The sequence below is a fragment of the Indicator indicator genome, chromosome 24 (assembly GCF_027791375.1).
Source record: "Indicator indicator isolate 239-I01 chromosome 24, UM_Iind_1.1, whole genome shotgun sequence".
Taxonomy (NCBI): Eukaryota; Metazoa; Chordata; class Aves; order Piciformes; family Indicatoridae; genus Indicator; species Indicator indicator.
In genome coordinates this window covers 14,917,554-14,937,059 of record NC_072033.1, presented here as the reverse complement: position 1 = coordinate 14,937,059, position 19,506 = coordinate 14,917,554, and the positions used below count along the sequence as shown (strand labels likewise).

General features: G+C 62.9%; 1 protein-coding gene across 1 annotated transcript; it reads left to right on the top strand.

Annotated features, from left to right (window-relative positions):
- Window positions 1-8,846: 8,846 nt before the first annotated feature.
- On the top strand, window positions 8,847-12,925 carry MMP9 (matrix metallopeptidase 9). The gene is made up of 13 exons (XM_054391851.1): window positions 8,847-8,990; window positions 9,206-9,444; window positions 9,814-9,962; window positions 10,192-10,320; window positions 10,403-10,576; window positions 10,659-10,832; window positions 10,990-11,163; window positions 11,262-11,417; window positions 11,508-11,739; window positions 11,914-12,053; window positions 12,171-12,321; window positions 12,426-12,529; window positions 12,816-12,925. Exons 1-13 carry the CDS (start codon window positions 8,847-8,849, stop codon window positions 12,923-12,925), a joined length of 2,076 nt encoding a protein of 691 aa, XP_054247826.1.
- Window positions 12,926-19,506: the final 6,581 nt, after the last annotated feature.

Genomic DNA, 19,506 nt, shown 5'->3' with positions numbered 1-19,506 from the left:
TCTGTGGGGCTCGACGAGTCCCTTGTGTGCCCCCAGCGCTCCTGCCCTGGTGAGACATCCTGGATGCAGCTGAAGAGCTCCTGCCAAACTTCCATCTGTGTGAGCACCTTCCAGCCCTTTTTCCAGCTAAATAAATGCATCCTTGAAAGGTTTGTCCTCATCCATCACCTGGAGACAGCACCAGTGAGATCCAGCACCGGGCTGGTGTCGCCTGAGCCAGGGGGTGGCCACACAAGTGCTCCTGCCACAGCAGCATGGTCAGTCGGGGTCTGGGGTGCCAGGTCTGCACACACAGCCAGCTGCTGCAGTTGCCAGTGTGCCCTGGGGCTGTTTCTTCTTCAACTTTACTCCTCTTCAAAGCCACCTTGCATAGCAATGTGGTTGCTGTGGGGAAGTAGAGCTGGGGAGGACACAGGGGCTCCTGAGGCTGATGTCCCCTTTCCACATCCCCTTTCCATGGCTCTTTGGCTCATGCTGCAGGAGGCTGATGCTGCACGTGGCTGGCTGTGGAGCTGGGATTTCTCTCAGGGAAGTGGGTCCTGGGAGCCCCCAGCAAAAGCTGCCTTGCAGGGTGAGGAAATGGGATGGATTTGTGTCAGACCAGCAGGTTTCTTTTCTTTATGCCTTTGGTTGGTTGCTGTCTGGGACAAGTGAGGGATTTTCCCAGCAGATGCTGGTTCCAGGGCAGGGCAACCTGATCTCTGGGAGCCTCAGGGGCTCATGTGGACCCACCTGATGCTAGCTGGACTGCTGATGGAAAGTGTATGGAGCTTCCCTGTTTCCCTGCAGAGCTGCACTGTGCCCTCTGTCTCCAAGGACCACAGCACAGGGGTGTTATTGGGGTGGGTACCCAGCTATTTTTAACAATGCTGCATGCTCCCAGGCAGGGAATTTCCAAGCCCTGCTCTGGAGCTCAGCTTCTCTCTTGAGAACGCTCCCCATTGTTGTTCCTGGTCCTGAAATCACCTCGGGGCCAAAGCAAACACAAATCTGGGTGAGAGATGTGGGACAATCCAGGGGTGGCTGTGGACCTGGGTGTGTGTCCAGGAACCCAAGCAGGTGCCAGGTGAAGGCCTTTGGGGAGTGAGCTGTGCAGTCAGAAGTGGCTGTACCTGGAGAGCAGAGTGATGAACTCAGGTGATTGCTCCCACAGGCTGTTTGCCTTATTGCACAAAGGCTGTCCCAGGCTGGGGGAGGTTTCCTGGCTCCACACTTTCCAGTCTGGAAGTGATGTTTGGAAGGATCCACAGCCAGAGGAGCTGCTGCTCAGGGTAGGGTGAGAGCAGTGACTTGGGGACTCCAGCTGGGGTCCTGCTGGACCCTGATCCTCAGCCACAATGAACTGCCCTGTCCCCAGCAGCAGTTTGTCACTCACTGCACTGACCCTGGTGAGCCTGCCCCACTCCCACAGCAGCTTCCCTGTGAGACAGCAGCTTCAGTGACTGTCCCAGAATAGTGCTGGGCTGTGCCAAGGCTCCCCCCAGCCTCCTGCATCCCGAGCCTTGGGCTCCCACAGTGGCGATTTTGCTGTCGGGGCTGTTTGTTGCCTTTGTTTCCTTTTCTAACGGGAGCCTTGCCGGGGATGTTTGTGTAGCTGCGGGGCAGGAATCCACATCAACAGGCTGCTGTTTGTACCCACCTGGGCCGGGCAGTTGCATCAGCACATTTTGCAAAGCGTTGAGCAAAGCAGCTCGTGCTGCAGGAAATGGTTTTTCTTCACACCAGATTGCTTCACCACTCGGCTCCTTCCCAGCAACGCGGCTCCTGCAGCAGGCACCGCGGCTCTCCCTGGGGATCGCTCTGTGCCAGGGTGTCAGGGAGCCGGGACAGCTGCCCGCCGGGCACTGCTTGGGCCTCTCTCGTATGCCCTGGCCTCTGTGGCGAGCAGCCTCCCTCCAGTACCAGCTGTGCCTGCTGGCCTCTGTAATTTCCCAGGGCTCTGGCACCAGTGGGAGTGTCATAGGATAATGCCCCATTTTCTGTGGCCACTGAGGCTGCGGCTGAAGCTGTAATGCCACCCTTGGGCTCTCCCGAGACAGGCAGGAGCCGTTCCCAGCTGCTTCCCAGGGGCTCAGGGGAGCCGAGGAAAGCCTGCGGTGAGGTCACTTACACCCTCCTGAAATCCTCTTGTCAGGAGGCAGCTTGGTGGCCCTGGCTTTGCCCAGCCCAGCCAGGAGGTGTTGCCAGTGGCTGTGCCATGAGCCCCAAGGAGCTCTCCATCAGGTGAGGCAGCGTGGCCGGGCTGGCTGCGCTCCTGCCTGCTCGTGGGGACCATGATGCCATACTTGTGTGCAACTGCCACTCAGACCATTGCTGCCTGTCCCCCTGCACAGCAGCTAGAGTGATGGCAGGGCTGAGCCATGCCACACGCTGCTTGTCCTGCATGTCCTGCCTCACAGCTGAGCCAGAGCTGTGGCTGCTGTTCCCACAGGACTTTGGGGCCACTGGTGGCCATACCAGGGTGGATGTGGAGCTGCTGAGCATGAGCAGCCATGGCCAGGCCCGGCACAGCCTCTCCTCGCTGCCAGAACTGTTGCTGCTGGTTGTTTTCATTCCCTTCTGGAGGGATCCTGTGGCTTCCTTCCCAGAACCTGAGACCTCGGAGCCACGGTCCAAGGCCGCCGACTTCCAGCCTCTCCTGTGCTGCTGATTCATCACTCCTGGTTACTTTAAAAAGGGTAATCAGCAAATTACTGAAATATAAGTAAAATAAACAAGGTAGGCAGGAGAACTCTGTGTAGCAGGGCCCCAGAGACCTGACACGCGTGTTTTGCTGGGCTGTTCCTGTCGCCCGTGTGTGGCTTCATCCTGCTGAGCACCTGTGGAGCTGGAGGAGCTCAGCATCATGGCATTGCTGCAGGGGGCCTCAGCCTGTGCTGCTACCACAGCCCTGCCTGCCACCAGACTCCTCAGAGGCCCGGAGAACACCAGGCAGTGACTGAGGTTCAGTGGAGATCTGGTTGGTCTCCCAACCTTGCCCTGTGAGAGAGGGTCACTGGACCCCGGGGCTGAGCTCCAGGGCTGCTCTCTGCTATGTGGTGCTTGGGACATGGCAGCTCCAAGGGGCTGGTGGCTCTCACCTGGATACTCAGCCCTGCTCCTCCTCAGCAGCACAGAAGCTCCCTTGGTCCCTGGTTTCCCCACTGTCACTGGCTGCCTCCCCTCCGTGGTGCCCACAGAGGAGGTTTTGAGGGCCCCAGGGGTCACGCAGCCCTGGCAGGGCCCGGCTGGCAGCCCAGCCGTGTGCCATTCCTGGGCTCTGTCCATATGCCTGTGTTGACAACTGAGGCACTCTGAGTTAATTTGGCAGCGAGCGTCAGAACAGTTGTCAAATGTTTTACTGCAAGCCGAGCCGTGTTGCCTCTACCACTCTTCCTTATGCTGCCTGTAGTTTACAATTAAATACAACCAGTTTTGCCCATATTTCACCTTCCACAAACCCCCGCTTCTTGTTCCCCAGCCGCTTGGGGGCTGGCAGCCAGCGGGGGCCTGGCGTCGGGTCCATTGTCCCCTCCGCCTGCCGGGCAGGTTCGCCGTCATCGTCACCATTGTTGCTCTTCCCGATTTAGCAGGCAGCTGCTGTGCCTGTCTCACACCGGGGAACAAAGCGCTGCCCACCCGTGCTGTGCCGTGCCAGCAGCTCTGCCTGTGGTCACCCAGCCCTGTCCCATCCTTCTTGCCTCCCAGCCTGACTCGGTGAAGGTGCAGGAGGCAGGGGCAGGTCACACCAGAGGGGGTGGCCCCGTGTGGCTGAGGAGATGACAGCAGCAGGGCTGCCCATGGATACCCTTTCCCAAAGCGGCTACAGATGACAAAGTCTCAGTGTTGCCCCCATCCCACACGCCTGAAATGATTTCTGCTCCTGGCAGGTGGGGAAAGTTTGGTGGAACAACAGTTGGTCAAAGCTGGAGGAGGCAAGTGCTGAGACAGGACATGATTCAAAGGTTGGGGCTGAGTTTACAGCAAAGTCATAGAGCAGAACAAGAGCCCTGCAAGCGTTTGGAGCTCTCACACCCCTTTCCTACAGCTCTAGGGCTGCCTGGCTTGCCAGGCTTTAGGTGCTGCTGAAGGGCAGATGGCACAGTCTGGGCTGGTTTCCCTCTGATTGAATAAAAAAGGCCAGAGATGGACTTGTTTCTTCAAGCCCTTCCTGGGTTTCCCACCTTTAGAAGGCTTCCCAGCAGCTGGGAGTGTGATTTCCTCCCCATCCCTTGATGCTGGGGTCTGTGTTGTGTCCCCCTCGGGGCATTAGCCTCTGGCTGCCTGTGCCACTGTGCCTGTCAATGGGCATCTGGAGCTTCAGCGCCAGGGGGGGAGCCCAAACACGGGGGGAGTTCTGGGGTGCAAAGGGGTCAATGAAGGCAGGGGGAGCATGTCCCTGCCTGACACAGGGAGGTGACTGTGCCACCCACCTGGGTGCCTGGAGCCAGTGTGCCAGCCGCGGGGCTCAGTCATGGTTGGTTTGCAGCTGGGATGGGTCCTGTGGGTGACGAAACGGCAGCGCTGGTTTCGGTGCCTGCAGGGTGGAGGTGATCAGCCTGGCTGGCACCGGCTGCGTCACTCTCACCCGGGAGAGGCTGCAGGGAGCAGTGCCACAGGGCTGGAGGGGCAGTGGGGCTGGGGGGCAGGACTGGGCAAACAGGTAAAGGATTCACAAGAAGCTGGTGTTGAGGGTCTGGGGATTTCCCCAGGTGGGGCAAGGGACTGGCAGGGATGGATCAGCGAGATGCCGCAGGTGCATTCATGTCACTTTGGGCAGGCAGGGGTGGCATGCAGGACCAGAGCCCAGCACTGCTGGGAGCACTGTGGGGCAGTGGCATGCAGTGTGGTTTGCCAAGAAGGGTCCTGGGCCCAGCTGGACGCTGCAGTCCCAGCCCACGCAGGGCCCAGTGTCAGGCAGCTGAGCCGGGAGGCGTGTGCAGGAATGTTGTTTCTGTCTGGAGCCCTCGAGCAGGAGCAAAGGGGCTTCCGAGCCTCTGACGCAGAGCTGCTTGCATGCCAAAAGCCCTCTTGCCTGGGACACGGTGCTCTGGGGCAGCCAGTGAGCAGCAGCAACTCATGGGGTGCTGCAGAGCCTGAGGGGTGGGAGCAGAGCTGGGCTGGGGGCAGTGGGGCTGGCAGCTGCAGCTGTCTGGCTTTGCTAAGAGCATGCACTGGTGTCCTCTGCCCAGCAGCCAGGGAGTCTGGCTGTGCCATGGAGGCCCTGGCACTGGTGCTTCCTGAGCTGCTCCCTGTCCTCAGCACAGACTGTGCTTCCCCACGGTGCCTAGCGCTGGGCTCTCCTCACCCCGGCGCTGTCTCACCAGCACAAGATGCTGACTCCCCACTGCTCTGCTTCCCCTTGCTGCTACACTCTGCTGTACCCAATGCCATCCACATGCCTGGGCCTGCCCTTCACTCCTATGCCCACCCTGTCCCCTGCCCAGCTGTTCAGGTGGCTAGGTATGAGGCAGCAGCTGTGGCACCCAGCTGTCCCCTTGCCTTGCTCCTTGGCTCTCCTGTCACATTTGCCACTCTGGTGCACCCCATGGCTGTGGCTGTCTGACCTTGCCCCTGGCTGACCAGTGCCATGCTCCCTGCCTGGCTGGCCCCATTTTAAAGGGAGTTGTGCAGAGTCTTGGCCTGGCTCTGGAGGTCTCTGGCTCTGTCCAGTTCCCGCCAAATCTTGCTGCTGGCCTGGTCAGTATCTCCTGGCTGAAGACCTGCAGCCTCACAGAGTTGCTGCTGTATCCCACCAGCCTCTGTCCTGGGCAAGGATCCAGGTAGGCGTCCACCAGGGTCCCAGACTGATTTCTCATGGGGGTCCCCCCATGGTGCTTGCCTGCATGAACCTTGCATGCAGTGAGCAAGAGCGTGGGAAGGGGCTGCAGTGCCTGTTCCTTCCCCTTTCAGTGGCAGCAGTGGTGACAGGCAGCCTCGTGGGATGGAGGATGTCCACAGAGATTTTTCCATTTCGTTCGTCTGTGCAGGGATTCTGGGTGTAAACAATGCCACTGGGCACAGCACTCGGATGTGCCAGGGGTCCCTCCCCTGCCCAGTGAGCTGTCTGTGCCCATTCCTGAGCTGAGCTGCCTCATGCATCCCTCCACATGTGCCCACGGTGGGGGACTTGTGTGTTGCCCAGCTCCCTGGCCAAGCAGGGCTGTTCCACATCCCAGGTCATGCCTGCAGTGTCGAGCCCATCCCTGTGGAGTTCCCCTGCCCAGCGTTGAGGCTGCTGGTGCTGCCAGACGTGGGGGTTTCCCTGGTGCCCTGGCCCTGCCCTGCTCCCTGCAGAGCATCCAGAGAGTCACCAGAAAATCCCCACACTGGTGCCAGGAGGAAGCTGGTGAGCAGGACTCTGAGTCAGTGGGAGAGGCTGGGCTGGGGGCAGAGCTGTGGCCAGCAGCCCACCACCAGGACCCTGGCTGCCCAGCTTAGGGATGCTCAGGGCCATTGGGCACGTCCTCACTGGTGCATTGTGGAGTGAGCCAGGTCTGGGCAAGCGTGGGCTCACCAGGATGGGTTGTGTGGTGTGTGGGGCCCTGGCTCGTGGCTTCTTCTGCTGCTGCTTGCTCTGTGCCCTTGCTCTTTGACCCCCATCCCTGCCAGCACTGCTCTGCTCTGCAAGGCAATGGCTCTGCTCTCAGGGTGATGTGGTGATGGCAGTGCCATGGTGGTGCTGGCAATACCATGGTGGCAGGGTACAAGTGGTGCCATTGTGGTGTGGTTGGAGCTATGGCAGTGCATGTGGCAGAAATGAGGGATGGAAATAGCATGAGAAAGGCTCAGGGATCTGCCACAGCATGCAGGGAGGCCAGATCCAGGTCTGGTCCTCCTGTGCCCACACCTGGTGTCAGACATCCCCTGCCTGGCCTGTGCCAGGAGAGTTCCTGCATCCAGCTCCTGCATTGGCTTTGTGTGCTGTGGGCTGAGACCCTGGCAGCCCAGGGGGCTGAGGGCATGGTGGGGTGCCAGCTCACTGCATGTGCCCAGAGCCATCAGCTGTGGCAGGGACTTCAGAGCACCTTGGCAGAGAGCCCCAGCTCCACCTCTGCTCTGGCCAGGCAGGGAGCCTAGGGGCAAGGGGTTGCAGCCTGGGCTCCAGGCTGGACTACACGGGAAGAGAAGGCAACGGCAGTGACCTGACCTGGCTTTGGAGGTCCCTGGCCCCTGCTCCCCCAGGCACCGCAGCCTGGATATGTTTGTCACCGTGGGGCACAGGACGGCAGCTGCCTGTGGAGCAACTTCCTCTGCCTGGGAACGGGGGCTGCTCTTGCAGGGCTGTGGTGGGGAGTGAGGCAAGAAAACAATTTCTCAGCTCCGCTTCCTCCCGGCGAGACTTGCCTTGCCTGCAGCTCCCCGTGCCTGCCTGCCCGCGGCCCGGGCACTGCACCCCGCTGGCACTGGGCATCCGCCGCTTGGCACTGGGCATCTGCCGCTCGGCACTGCCCTGCGTGTGGCTCGGCTGGGACCGGGGCCCCAGGAGCCTGGTTGGGCAGGGAGGGGTCCTGTGCCCTGGGTGAGGCCCCTCAGTGGCCTCGTCCTCCTCTGGGCTGAGCCCTCCCTGAGCACAGGGGTTCCTCTGCAAGGACACCATCAGCACAGCTCCTCTCCTCTCGCTGGATGCCAGCATAGCCCTGCCCATGGTCTGGCTGGGCCAGGAGCTGCTTATTTGGCTCGGCTGAAGCCGGGGTGATGCAGGGAGGAGGTGGCTGCAGTGGGGATCGGTCAGCAGGAGCACAGAGCACCAGGAGAAATGCGGTGGCCCGGGAAAATCATCCTGAGAGGGTTCAGCAGGGCCCCAGGGTTATCGAGAGCTGGGGAAGGGGCACCTGTCCCTGGACCTGTGTCTTGGGCAGCGTCCCTGGACTGCACCAGCCCCACCACACCTCTGGCTGACACTGTGTCTTTCCCCCAGCTCTGCCATCTGCTTTCCTCATGCTTCCCATCTCTGTTTGCTTTCCCCCTCACCACTCTCATTCCCACAAGCATCGGCATTTTGGGAGAACAGGAAAACACCAACCCATGCGAGGTTTGTGTTGTGCTGGGTGGGAACCTGAGTCAGCAGCACCCTGCAGAGCAGCTGGTGGTGAGGATGGGGCACCAGTGAGGACGAGGCATCCCCATGGGGTCCCACAACACTGCCAGAGCACCCCTGGGTACAGAGCTGCTCCCAGGCAGGCACTGCCACAGTCGCATGGGGCTCTGCAAGTGAGCAAGCTTAGAGGCACCTGTGGGTTGATGAGCCTCAGGGATCTCCTCTGCTGGGAATGCTCTGCCCCACTGGGGTGATGCAACCAGGATGGGGGACATGAGGATAGACACTGTGTCCTGGTGAGGGTCTGATCTCTGCTGTCCAGCTCCCAGACAGGTGGGCTTTAAGCACCGGGGCTCTGGGCAAAGGACCTCCTCCAGCTCTGCCAACACAACCTTGGTTCCCACTCTGAGCCTTCTGGGTCTGGTGGCATCAGCCCTTGTCTGGCTGAGCTCAGTGTCAGGGTCCTGAGCACCTGGCCAGCCCCACAGCCTGTGGGCCATCAGGGCGATGCCCCTTACTGTGGGGCAGCCCCATGGCAGCCAGGCTGTGCCATGCCCCAGCACAGCCAGTCGTCTTCACGCCTGTCCTCGCACCTGGCATGGCGTGGGACCGAATGTGTTTAGTAAACAAGGTGATGAAACAGTTAAGGCAGGAACGGAGGAGCCTGAGCGTGCGTTTCGTCACCATGGGAAGGGAGTGAGTCGGCAGCTGAGGGGTCTGAGGGTGACTCACTGCCCTCCCCAGCCATAAATAGGAGCCGAACCCGCGGCACCCGAAGCAGAGCATCGGGACCCTGCACGGCCACAGCCCTCTCACCACCGCCACCATGGCCCTCATCCTACTGGCCTCGCTCACCGTGGGGCTGCTGGCCCTCTCCTGCTGCGCGGCCCCGCTGCAGAGCAAGCCGCAGGCAGTTGTCACCTTCCCGGGGGAGCTGGTCAGCAGCTTGTCAGATATGGAACTGGCAGAGGTGAGGGGGACGTGGACCCACGGCACCCTCCTGCCACACACTGCTACAGGATCCCGGGGTGGCAGCGTGGGGCTGCAGGCTGAGCTCGGGGGTTGCTGGTGCCCTTGTGCCCTGGGAGGTGCCCAGGCTGGGGTGAAGCACCTGAGTTCTGTGGTGCCCGGCACTGCCTGAGCTGCATCCCTTGCTCAGTTCCTTTGGCTGCCTTTCTCCTCCAGAGTTACCTGCTGCGGTTTGGCTACACCACGGGGGCAGAGGTGCGGACGGGCAGCAAGCATGTGTCCCTGGGCAAGGCACTACGCAGGATGCAGAAGCAGCTGGGCCTGAAGGAGACAGGAGAGTTGGATACTGGCACATTGGAGGCCATGAGAGCCCCCCGCTGTGGTGTCCCTGACGTGGGAACCTTCCTCACCTTTGAGGGTGACCTCAAGTGGGACCACATGGACCTGACGTACCGGTGAGTCTCTGCCCTGGGAAACCGAGGCTCATACCCATGGGGCAATGGTCCCCAGGGAATGGAGATGGACACAAGGGTTCAGGCAGGGTGGCAGCCTCAGTCCAGCCCATTGGCCATGCCTTGGTGCTGCTGACACAGCTGGGTCTTGGCACAGGCACAGCCAAGCTGGCACTGCACCATCACCTGCTCCCCAGAGACCAGGAGAGCATCTGAGCCCTGGCCTGATGGTGGTGGCTGGCTGCTCTGCCTGACCCTGCCAGCTCTGCTGTCCCCTCCTGGGATGAGACACATTCCCCCTGTGCAGACCCAGAGCAGGGTCACTCCTGCATCACAAGCTATGACCTAGCAGCACTGACTCCCTACCTGCAGGGTGATGAACTACTCCCCTGACCTGGACCGTGCCGTCATTGACGACGCCTTCCAGAGGGCCTTCAAAGTGTGGAGTGATGTCACCCCCCTCACCTTCACCCAGATCTACAGTGGCGAGGCAGACATCATGATCATGTTTGGCAGCCAAGGTGATGTCCTGCGAGGAGACAGGGAGCCAGTTCAGCTCTGGGGAGATGGCTGATGACATTCCCTGCCTAGGGGACCCACACCCCACGTCCCCATGGCCATGTCTCCACATATGCAAGGTCCCTCTGCCCCTCTGCATACCCAGGTGTGCAGGGCTCACCTGCTCAGGGTCTGTACCTGTGCCAGGGGCACCTCTGGCAGGGCTAGGTCTAAGGGTGCTTGTCCCCACAGAGCATGGGGATGGGTACCCCTTCGATGGCAAGGACGGGCTCCTGGCACACGCCTTTCCCCCTGGCCGGGGCATCCAGGGTGATGCCCACTTTGATGACGATGAGCTCTGGACACTGGGAACTGGCATAGGTAAGGGCAGGACCTGGCAGGTTGAGGGCAGCCGATGGTGCCCTCTCCATCCCGGCTCCTGAGCCACTCCTCTGCCCAACAGTGGTGAAGACCCGCCATGGGAATGCCAACGGGGCCAACTGCCACTTCCCCTTCGTCTTCGAGGGCCGCTCGTACTCCCGGTGCATCACGGAGGGGCGCACGGACGGGCTGCCCTGGTGTGCTACCACCGGCAGCTACGACCGGGACAAAAAATATGGCTTCTGCCCCAGCGAACGTGAGTGGAGGCAGCCACAGCTGCAGCCCCTGCCCGGCCTCGCAGGTGCCCAGGGCCAATCTCACCCCTCCTCAACCCACAGTCCTCTACACCACCGGTGGCAACAGTGATGGGTCTCCCTGTGTCTTCCCCTTCATCTTTGATGGCACCTCCTATGATGCCTGCACCACGGACGGGCGCTCCGATGGCTACCGCTGGTGTGCCACCACTGCCAACTTTGACCAGGACAAGAAATATGGCTTCTGCCCCAACAGAGGTGTGAGCAAGGAAGGGGCACTGGGGAGCAGGGAGAGGGGTGTGTGGAGTGGCCAATCTCCATCTGAGATGCACAGGGTGGGTGCATGAAGGGTCTTGGGGCTGTCTTGGGTCTGGCTGGAAGAGCCAGGGCCAGCCCCACTGATGCTGCACTACAGACACGGCGGTGGTTGGTGGCAACTCCCAGGGAGACCCCTGTGTCTTCCCCTTCACCTTCCTGGGGCAGTCCTACAGCACCTGCACCAGCCAGGGCCGGCAGGATGGCAAGCTCTGGTGTGCCACCACCAGCAGCTACGACACTGACAAGAAGTGGGGCTTCTGCCCAGACAGAGGTACCAACACCCTCTGGCCCCATGCTCTCCATGGGAGCTGCAGTCCCTGGCCAGTGTGCCCCATCCTGCTGGGTGCTGAGGCTGGTGCTTTCCCCCAGGTTACAGCATCTTCCTGGTGGCTGCCCACGAGTTTGGGCACTCACTGGGGCTGGACCACTCCAGTGTGCGTGAGGCCCTGATGTACCCCATGTACAGCTACATCCAGGACTTCCAGCTGCACCCGGATGATGTCCAGGGCATTCAGTACCTCTATGGTGAGCAGCCATGCTGCAGCTGGGCATGCCAGGGGTCCTACAGTGCTGGGTCAGCCCCCATCCTCACATCTTCCCCTTATATTCTCTCAGGTCGTGGCTCTGGGCCTGAGCCTACTGCCCCTGCACCTGTGCCCACTGAGAAGCCCCAGCCCATGCCCACAGAGGCTGGCAGCACCTCTACCACTGAGGAGGAGGAGGAAGAGGAGACGTCAGAGCCCACAGGTGAGCCCATTCCAGTGGACCCCAGCCAGGATGCCTGTGTGGAGAAGAACTTTGATGCCATCACAGAGATCAACGGGGAGCTGCATTTCTTCAAGGATGGGTGAGTGGCACCACCCAGCACCTCCAGCTCTCATGAGTGCCAGGGTGATGAGGGGATGTGATGGGACAGGGCTGTGCTGGGGACATGGGGGGATATGATGCCATGCCAGGGGTGTGGGGAGACGTGAGGCTCTGCCAGGCTGAGGTTATTAGGACAGCTGACCTTCCCCAACAGGAAATACTGGACCCACTCATCCTTCTGGAAGACAGGCATCCAGGGTGCCTTCTCCATGGCAGACACCTGGCCTGGCCTCCCACCTGTCATCGATGCTGCGTTCCAGGACCTGCTCACCAAGAGGGTCTTCTTCTTTGCCGGTGAGCTCTGCCTGTTCTGCCCTCAGCCCAAGTGCTACCAGCATGGTGAGGAGCCTGATGCCACCAGTCCTGGTGCCCTTGGAGCTGGCTGACTCCTGTGCTCTGTCCTGCTGGCAGGTCGGCAGTTCTGGGTGTTCTCTGGCAAGACTATGCTGGGCCCCCGGGGCATCGAGAAGCTGGGCATTGGGAAAGGTGCAGGTCGCATCTCGGGGGCCCTGCAGCGGGGCCGTGGCAAAGTGCTGCTCTTTAGTGGGGAGAACTACTGGAGGTGAGTGAATCCTGATGGCCATGGCAGGGCCTGCTGGCTCCCCAGTGAGGGGCTGGGACAGAGGGCTCCTGGCAGTCCCTGGCACCACTCTGCTTTCCTCACAGGCTGGATGTGAAGGTCCAGAGGGTGGACAGGGGCTATCCCCGTGCCACCGATGACATCTTCACTGGTGTCCCCCTTGATGCTCACAATGTCTTCCTCTACCAAGGTGAGCAGGGACCTGGAGGCTGGGGACTGTGTGGTCACCTATGGGCTGCCCTGAGCCTCTGGACAGGGGTTGATTGCCCTGGGGCTGGGCTCGGAATGGTCCTAGGGTAGGACACACCATCAGTCCCTGCGAATCCTTGTAGTGGAGATGGCTGGGACTTGTCAAGGGCCACATGCCAAGGCCAGATCCCCACGCACCCACGCTTCTTGGGTGGCTGCTGGGCCAGCTCCTGGCATGGCCACCCTCCTGCTGACCCTCTGTTCTCTCTGCCACCCTCCTTGCCCAGACAAGTACCACTTCTGCCGGGGCAGCTTCTACTGGAGGATGACGCCACGCTACCAGGTGGATCGGGTGGGCTACGTCAAGTATGACATTCTGCAGTGCCCCGAGCACTGAGGGTGCCACCATCTGCCTGGCTCTGACTGACCACTGCTCCCTGCCTGCTACTCCCAGCCTCCGGGCTCCTGCTCTGCAGCTGGACCCCCGGACACTGGGGGCCGTGAGGCCTCGTGGGTGTGGGGCAATCCCGGCCGAGGTGGGGGCTTTGCTGTCTCCCCAGCGAGGAGTCCCGGGGTAGCCCCTCGGGAGCTGCCGGGCCCGGGGAACTCGGGTTGGGGAGCAGGACTCTTGCCACAACCAGCACCGTGCCACAGGTCCCGCTGCGCTGAGGCGTTTGCCTGGTGCAAACCGCAGGTAGATTTGGAACGAACTTGTCATAGTGCTGAGCCAGCCGGGCCGGGCCGGGCCGGGCTCGGCTCCGCGGGGTGCCGGGGCTCGGCTGAAGAGGGTGTCAGCCCGGCTCCTGCTCGCTCTTCCAGCCCTGCCCGCCCATTTTTAATAAAGATCCTTCGGACACGGTTCCGAGCGCTCCGTCAGCGTCGCGGCGAACCCCGAGCTGCCGCGGTCTGCAGGGGACCATTGTCTGTGGGGAGAGGGCTGCTGGGCTGAGGCCAATGCCGCTTCTGCTGAGGGCTCTGAGATCCTTCGGGGACTCCGGGTCCCGCCGGGAGGACATCCCCCGGTCCCGACATTCTCGTCACCAGCCCCCAGTGTCCCTCCATCCTCCAAACTCATGCTGGCCCCAGCTCCTCTGTACCTCGCGGGCCCCTAGCTCTGCACCGGGCTGAGGGACGCGTGTTTGTCACAGGCTGGGAGGCGGCGGGTGGCCGGGACCCCCCCGCTGCGGGCTGCACCCACCCACTCCGAGCCGCCCTGCCCCGGCCTGGCCCGGCCCAGCCCAGCGCGGCCAGGGCCGGGGCCGGGGCTGTGCCCGGACGCTACCCGGGCCCGGGGCCGGGTGGGGCGGCCACAGCCCAGGGCTGTAATTAGCTGTAATTAGTGGCCGTGGCTCTGCGCAGGGCGGAGGCAGAGAGCGGACCTATCTCGACCCGGTTCGGTTCATCGGGAGGCAGTCCTGACTTCAACCCGTGAAACTGCTGAACGCAGTCCGCTCCGTCGAGCCGAGCCGAGCCGAACCGCGCCGCGTCGGGCCAGCCCCGCCAGCTGTGTCCCAGTCCCATCAGCCGTGCTAATCGAGCCCTGCCAGTTGTGCCCGCCGAGCCGAGCCGTGCCAGCCGTGAAGGGCGGGGGCGGTGCGGCGGGCGGTGCCGCGGGCACTAGGACCCCGGTCAGCGCCCGGCGGGGCCGCGCTCGGCGGCGCCGGGGCCCGGAGCCACTTGTGGAGGCGGCGGGGCCATGAGCCGGCGGTTCACCGTCACCGCGCCCGCCCGCCGCGCCGACCCGCCCGCCCGCGGCGGCGGAGGTGAGCGCCGGGCCACGGCCGGCGGGGGGAGCCCGGGGGAGGGCTTCGGGGGGCACGGCTGGTGGGGCAGTGTTCGTGGGGAGGCTCCGTGGGGCAAGGTCTGGCGAGGCAGGGCCGGTGGAGCAGGGTTCGTGAGCAAGATCTGGTGGTGCAGGGTCCGCAGGGCAGGGTCCATGGGGAGGGGTCCATGGGAGCCTCCGAGAGGCGAGGTCTGGCGGGGCAAGGTCCTTAGGGGGGGTGATATGGGGGGCAGAACCAGTGGAGCAGGGTACGTGGGTAGGGTGCACGGGGTGGAGGCAGGGCCGTCGGGGCACCACGGGGGAGTTGTGGCGTCGTCCTAGGTTAGTGATCCGTAGTTCAGCACCCCCGGAAGCAACAGGGACCCCCGGATAGGGGCTGGCACGGGGCTGCAGCACACAGGGGACAGGGGGTGTGAATCGGGGCTCGGGACTCAGGCAGGACCCTACATTGCTGGGTACCCTCAGGGCTGCCCCTGGTCCCCGGGGAGCTCTGCTGCTCTGTTCCCAGCCCAGGGGGCTGTCGGAGCAAGGCTCCCGCAGGACTGGCAGTGGGGCAGCGCCAGGGTCGCAGCTGGCACATTGAGGGGAACGGTGGCGGGGTGTGAGGCTGCCTGTGACTCCTCAGGGAGCCATGGTGGAGGGTGGGCTGGGGACTGAGGCTGGATGGCATGAGGATTCCAAAGCCAGGCTGTAGCCAGCCCTTGGCAGTAGTGGCACACTGGGCTGTAGTGACTACGGGCACTGGGGCCGACAGGCTGTCGCCTCGTAGTGCCCAGGGGACCCGGTGGCAGGGCTGCACCGTCACCAGAGCTGTATCGATCCCAGAAACCCGGCTGGTAGAAGCACCGCGCTGCTCGGAGCTGTGACCTTGCGCCCCCAGCGAAGGGCGCTGGTGGGAGGCAGCAAGCAGCCGGATGGATACGGCACACCCAGGCCCGGCTGTGCCCCCCGCCGGTGGGCTGTGATCTCTGAAGTGCCCTGCCTGGCATCCTGGCCATAGTAATCCCACTATGCCTGGACCCAGTGGCGAGCGGGCACAGGGACACTTGTTACCCCATGGCATCCCAGGACAGCTGGGCCTGGTCCATGAGATGTGCCAGAGGCAGAGCAGTCGGTGCTGAGCTGATGCCATTGTCAGAGCCTGTGCCCCTCCAGGAATGGCTTTATCGGCTCGGCAGCGGATCTGCTCACGTGGACTGCGTGGAGCGAGCCTGGCTGGGGGGAGCTGGGTGGGCCATGCCGAAGGGGCCGAGGCAGGGGAGGCTCAGGCACGGCTGAGCTGTGACCTTGTGCCCTTGCAGAGGACAGCCAGCAGCTCGGCCATGCTGGCAGCCACCTCAGGACCCATCCTGCACTTGTGGGTCAGCCAGGGCTGTGGCCATTGCAGGATGCCTGAGGGTCGGGGCAGGATGCAGGGAAGGTGGGGGGAGTGTGCTGGGTGTTGTGGCATGGTGCTGCAGAACCCCCAGACTGCTTCATTTCACACTCTGAGCAGCTCTGTGGGCCCGGGTGCCATCTCCTGGGGGCATGGATGAGGGTGGGGGCCGTGGAGCTGTGTGCTGTGGGGCTTGCTTGGGGTTGAGGATGGTAGGGCTGCCTGCGCTCCACCGGGGAGGGACACCAGATCCTGGGCGGGTGTTTAGTGCCACTTGGCCCTTCCCAGCGTCGCGCGTGGGGCTGGCCGCGGTGCTGGGGTGGGTCACAGAGGCCCTGCGACTAAGGCGGGAGCGGCCGGGGACTGCAGCCCGCCGTACTGCTCGGCGCTGCGGGATCAGCCGGGCTCCGAGAGGCCCCGCTCCCGGCTGGCCCGGTACCGGGCAGGGCACGGGCAGGGGTCGCCGGGGCTGTTCCCGGGGTTCGAGACGAGATGGGACGGGGTGCAGCAGGCGGCGCGGGGCTGGCCGCCGCCAGGGGGCGCTGTCGGGACGGCCAGGCCGGGCCCCGCCCCGCTCTGGAGCCTTTCTCGGGACCCGGCCGCTGCCGCCCCCCGCCGGGGACTCCCCTCAACAGCTGCGGCGTGGGGGTCATCGGGTGGGCATATCCTGAGACCCAGCTGGGCAGATCTGGCCCCTTCATGGGCGCTAGACCACCCTCTCCCGGTCGCTGACAGTGGGGCTGGACCCTCCTTATCCCCCGGGCTGCTGCTCTGGCTCGGGGTGGGCGTTGAGGCACCCGAGGTGTGGAGCCCCCGCGCCATGTCCCGAGGCAGCCAGGCTCGGCGGCAGTCGCCATGGCAACCAACTGGTTAAGGAGCCTTTCTCGTTGTCATGGAAACCGGGCCTGGTGTCATTCCTGCCGGCGACTTCTGATGCTGGGGAGGGCTCAGTTGCTCTCCCAGACCCACCGTGGGGCTGGGGGCCGTGGGCATGGCTGTGGGAGGGCAGCCGTGGTGTGGGCCAACCCTGGGGGGAAGGTAGGCACGGTAGGCACCATGCTGTGGGGCCACTGTCCTGGGCAGCTGGGGTGCATGTGGGGTGCCAGGACCCTCACTCAAGGCACCAGGCACAGAGGGGCACATGCAAAGGGCAAGAGGGGTGGCTCAGGCAGAGGGCCCAGCCTCTTCAGCCCACCACCCCCCTCAAGCTCCCCTAGAATGGAATTGTGCCAGGCATTTGTGGGAGACAGAGTGCTCTTGAGAGTTGTCATTAAAAGCACCAAGGGGCTGCACTATGGAGGGTGTGTGAGATTGCTCCTGGGAGGACTGAGGCAGTTCAAGCCCCAGCTGCTGCCTGCAGCACCTTCCCAAGGCCTTTCTGTGCCACCCAACCCACCACAGAGTGCCAGGGGCTGGGGGTACTTGCACAAGCTGTGCCATGGGCAGCATGTGGCATGTGGGACCCAGGACACCCCAGTGCCTTGGTAAGCTGCACTCCTGTGCCTGACCCTTCTGGGAGCAGCCACTGACGGCTACGCAGCCACTCCTCAGACACTGTCGCTTCTGGCCCTCACTCAGCCCAGTGTGCCAGGGGCACTGCAGCTGGCATGGGGCTGCTTTGGGGCTCCTCGTCTGTGATGCCTGGGAGCAGGGCCTGGTGCAAGGAGGTCATGTCTGTGGCTGCCTGCTGGCGGCAAGACATCTGGGGAGGGCAGCCAGGGACGCTGAGCCAGCTGCATGCAGAGCTGGGCCTTGGTGACGCAGGAGCTCATGTCCTCCTGCACTGCCCCACTGCCATCTTTTGGTGCTTGGCACCTTGGGCAGCTTTATCATCTCATCGTGGCTCTTCTTCTAGGCGCACAGGACACTGTCCTTCTGGATGTCCTGATGGAGCTGGCTGCAGGTGCCAGCTGGTACCCAAGTCACCTCCAGGCTCTGGTTTTGTCCTGGTGTTGGTGGCAGGACCCTGACCTGTTTGGATAGGGACAAGCAAGACTGTTCTGTCCCATTGAGGTGCTGCAGGATGTGCTGCCTGGGGGCTTACGGGGCCTGGGACTGGCAGCACAGAGCTGTGTGGGGCACACTGGGATGGATGCATATCCTCTAGCACGTCCTCAAACCCTTGATCTCACCTCATGCCCTTGAGACCCCCAGCACTGTGAGGAGCACCATGCCAAGCCAAGCCAGGGGCTGTCCTGTGTCAGGGTGTGTGTTGGGCAGGCTACTGGCAGTACCTGAGGTCACTGCAGGGGTGCAGTGTGCTGAGTGACATCTCTGCCATGTGGCCACCCTTGCCTCCTGGGTGGCCTGCTGGCAGGCTGCCTGCTCCCTGCCCTCAGGAGGTTTCCCAGCACCTGCAGCATGTGTCTGACTCCGGGGAGGTTTGACTGCTGCAAGGACAGGACAGGACAGGGCTGTGTGGCAACTGAAAGGGCACCTGCCTGGGGAAGAGCTGCAGAGACACTGCCCTCCACCTCTGCCAGCATGCTGGGTACAGGAGGATCTGAGACATGCATGGGGGATTCTCTGGGGTCTGTGGTGGCACAGGTTGATTTACAAGGATGCTCCATGTTCCAGACAGGCTGTGGCTCCTGGGGATCTCTCACAGCTCAGCAGTCTTCATCCCTGGGCGAGTGTGGAGGCGTTGAGCGGGGAGGGTCCAGCTGTGCCATGCCAACCCCATGGCCTGGCAGAGGAGCTGTGCAGCTCTCCCTCGTCATTCCTGGGCAGCATCTTGTGGTTAAGTGGGGCACTGATGCCATGCCTGGCTCCATGCCAGGATCCTGTCTGCACCCGAACAGCTGATCCCCCTCCTATGCCCAGGGAAGGCTGCCTGCCTCCCTCCATTCCCAGCTCCTCTGCCCATGCCTGTGTCTGCAACCTCAGTACCCTTTTCCTGGCACCCTGGGTGCTGCAGGTACTGCCCAAGCCATGCCAAGTCTCTCTGCTCCTGGCACACTGGGGACAGGGTCAGGTCAGCACTATGTTGGGGTGCCAACCCCCCTTGGTGTGGCTGTGCCCTGGGGACACCCTCAACGTGCCCTGCCACGCTGGTGGGACATTGTGTGTGGGCTGAGGATGCAGTGAACAGCGCAGCCCCTGTGCATGGCTGGCAAATCCCAGCCCCTGAAATGGAGCCATAATCCCAGGATTAGGAGATTAGTGGTCTTTCACGTGCTCCCTTCCCCCATCTGCCTCAGGAAAATCCCTCCTGTGCAAAAATCACCCTCTTGGCCCTCGCCAGCTGGCTGGCCTCTGGCCCCCTGCCCCTTTGCCTGCTCACTGCCTCTGCAGGTGTATGTGTGTGGGGGAGTGTCTCTGCAGAGCCCCCGGGGAGGCAGGCTTTGCCCACTGCATTCTGCCGGCAGCCAGGTTTTGCAGACTTCACGCAAGGGCCAACATCCTGCTTCGGGAGCCAGCCAGGCCCTTGCTCAAGCCCTGACACCGTTTGAGGCCAAGGGATGTGGGAGCAAGGGCATGGGGGCTGGGCAGGGACAGGGGTCTGGGGGCTGAGCAAGGGGAGGGTGGCAGTTCTGAGCTGCCCACAAGCCTGCAGGCTGCCTGGCTCCACTGGTGGTGGAGCCAGGGCTGTGCCAGTTGTGGCTCCTGGGAGATGCGGGTCACGGGGAACCTGGCTGCAGCAGGCAGGGGCAGGGGCTGTTGGTGGGGCGATCCGAGCCTCCTGCCCCGCGGGGCCAGGCCTGAGGAGCCTCCGAGCTTCAGAGCCTCTGGCCTCGGCCCAGGAGAAAGTAAACAATTAATTAATTACAGCCGCTGAGAATTAACGGGCGCTGGCGGGTTTAGGGATTACACCCACTCC

Coding starts and splice junctions, on each gene's coding strand:
- MMP9 (XM_054391851.1), top strand. CDS start 8,847: ATGGCCCTCATCCTACTGGCCTCGCTCACCGTGGGGCTGCTGGCCCTC. Junction 9,963..10,191: donor GATCATGTTTGGCAGCCAAG/GTGATGTCCTGC, acceptor TTGTCCCCACAG/AGCATGGGGATGGGTACCCC. Junction 10,577..10,658: donor TGGCTTCTGCCCCAGCGAAC/GTGAGTGGAGGC, acceptor CTCAACCCACAG/TCCTCTACACCACCGGTGGC.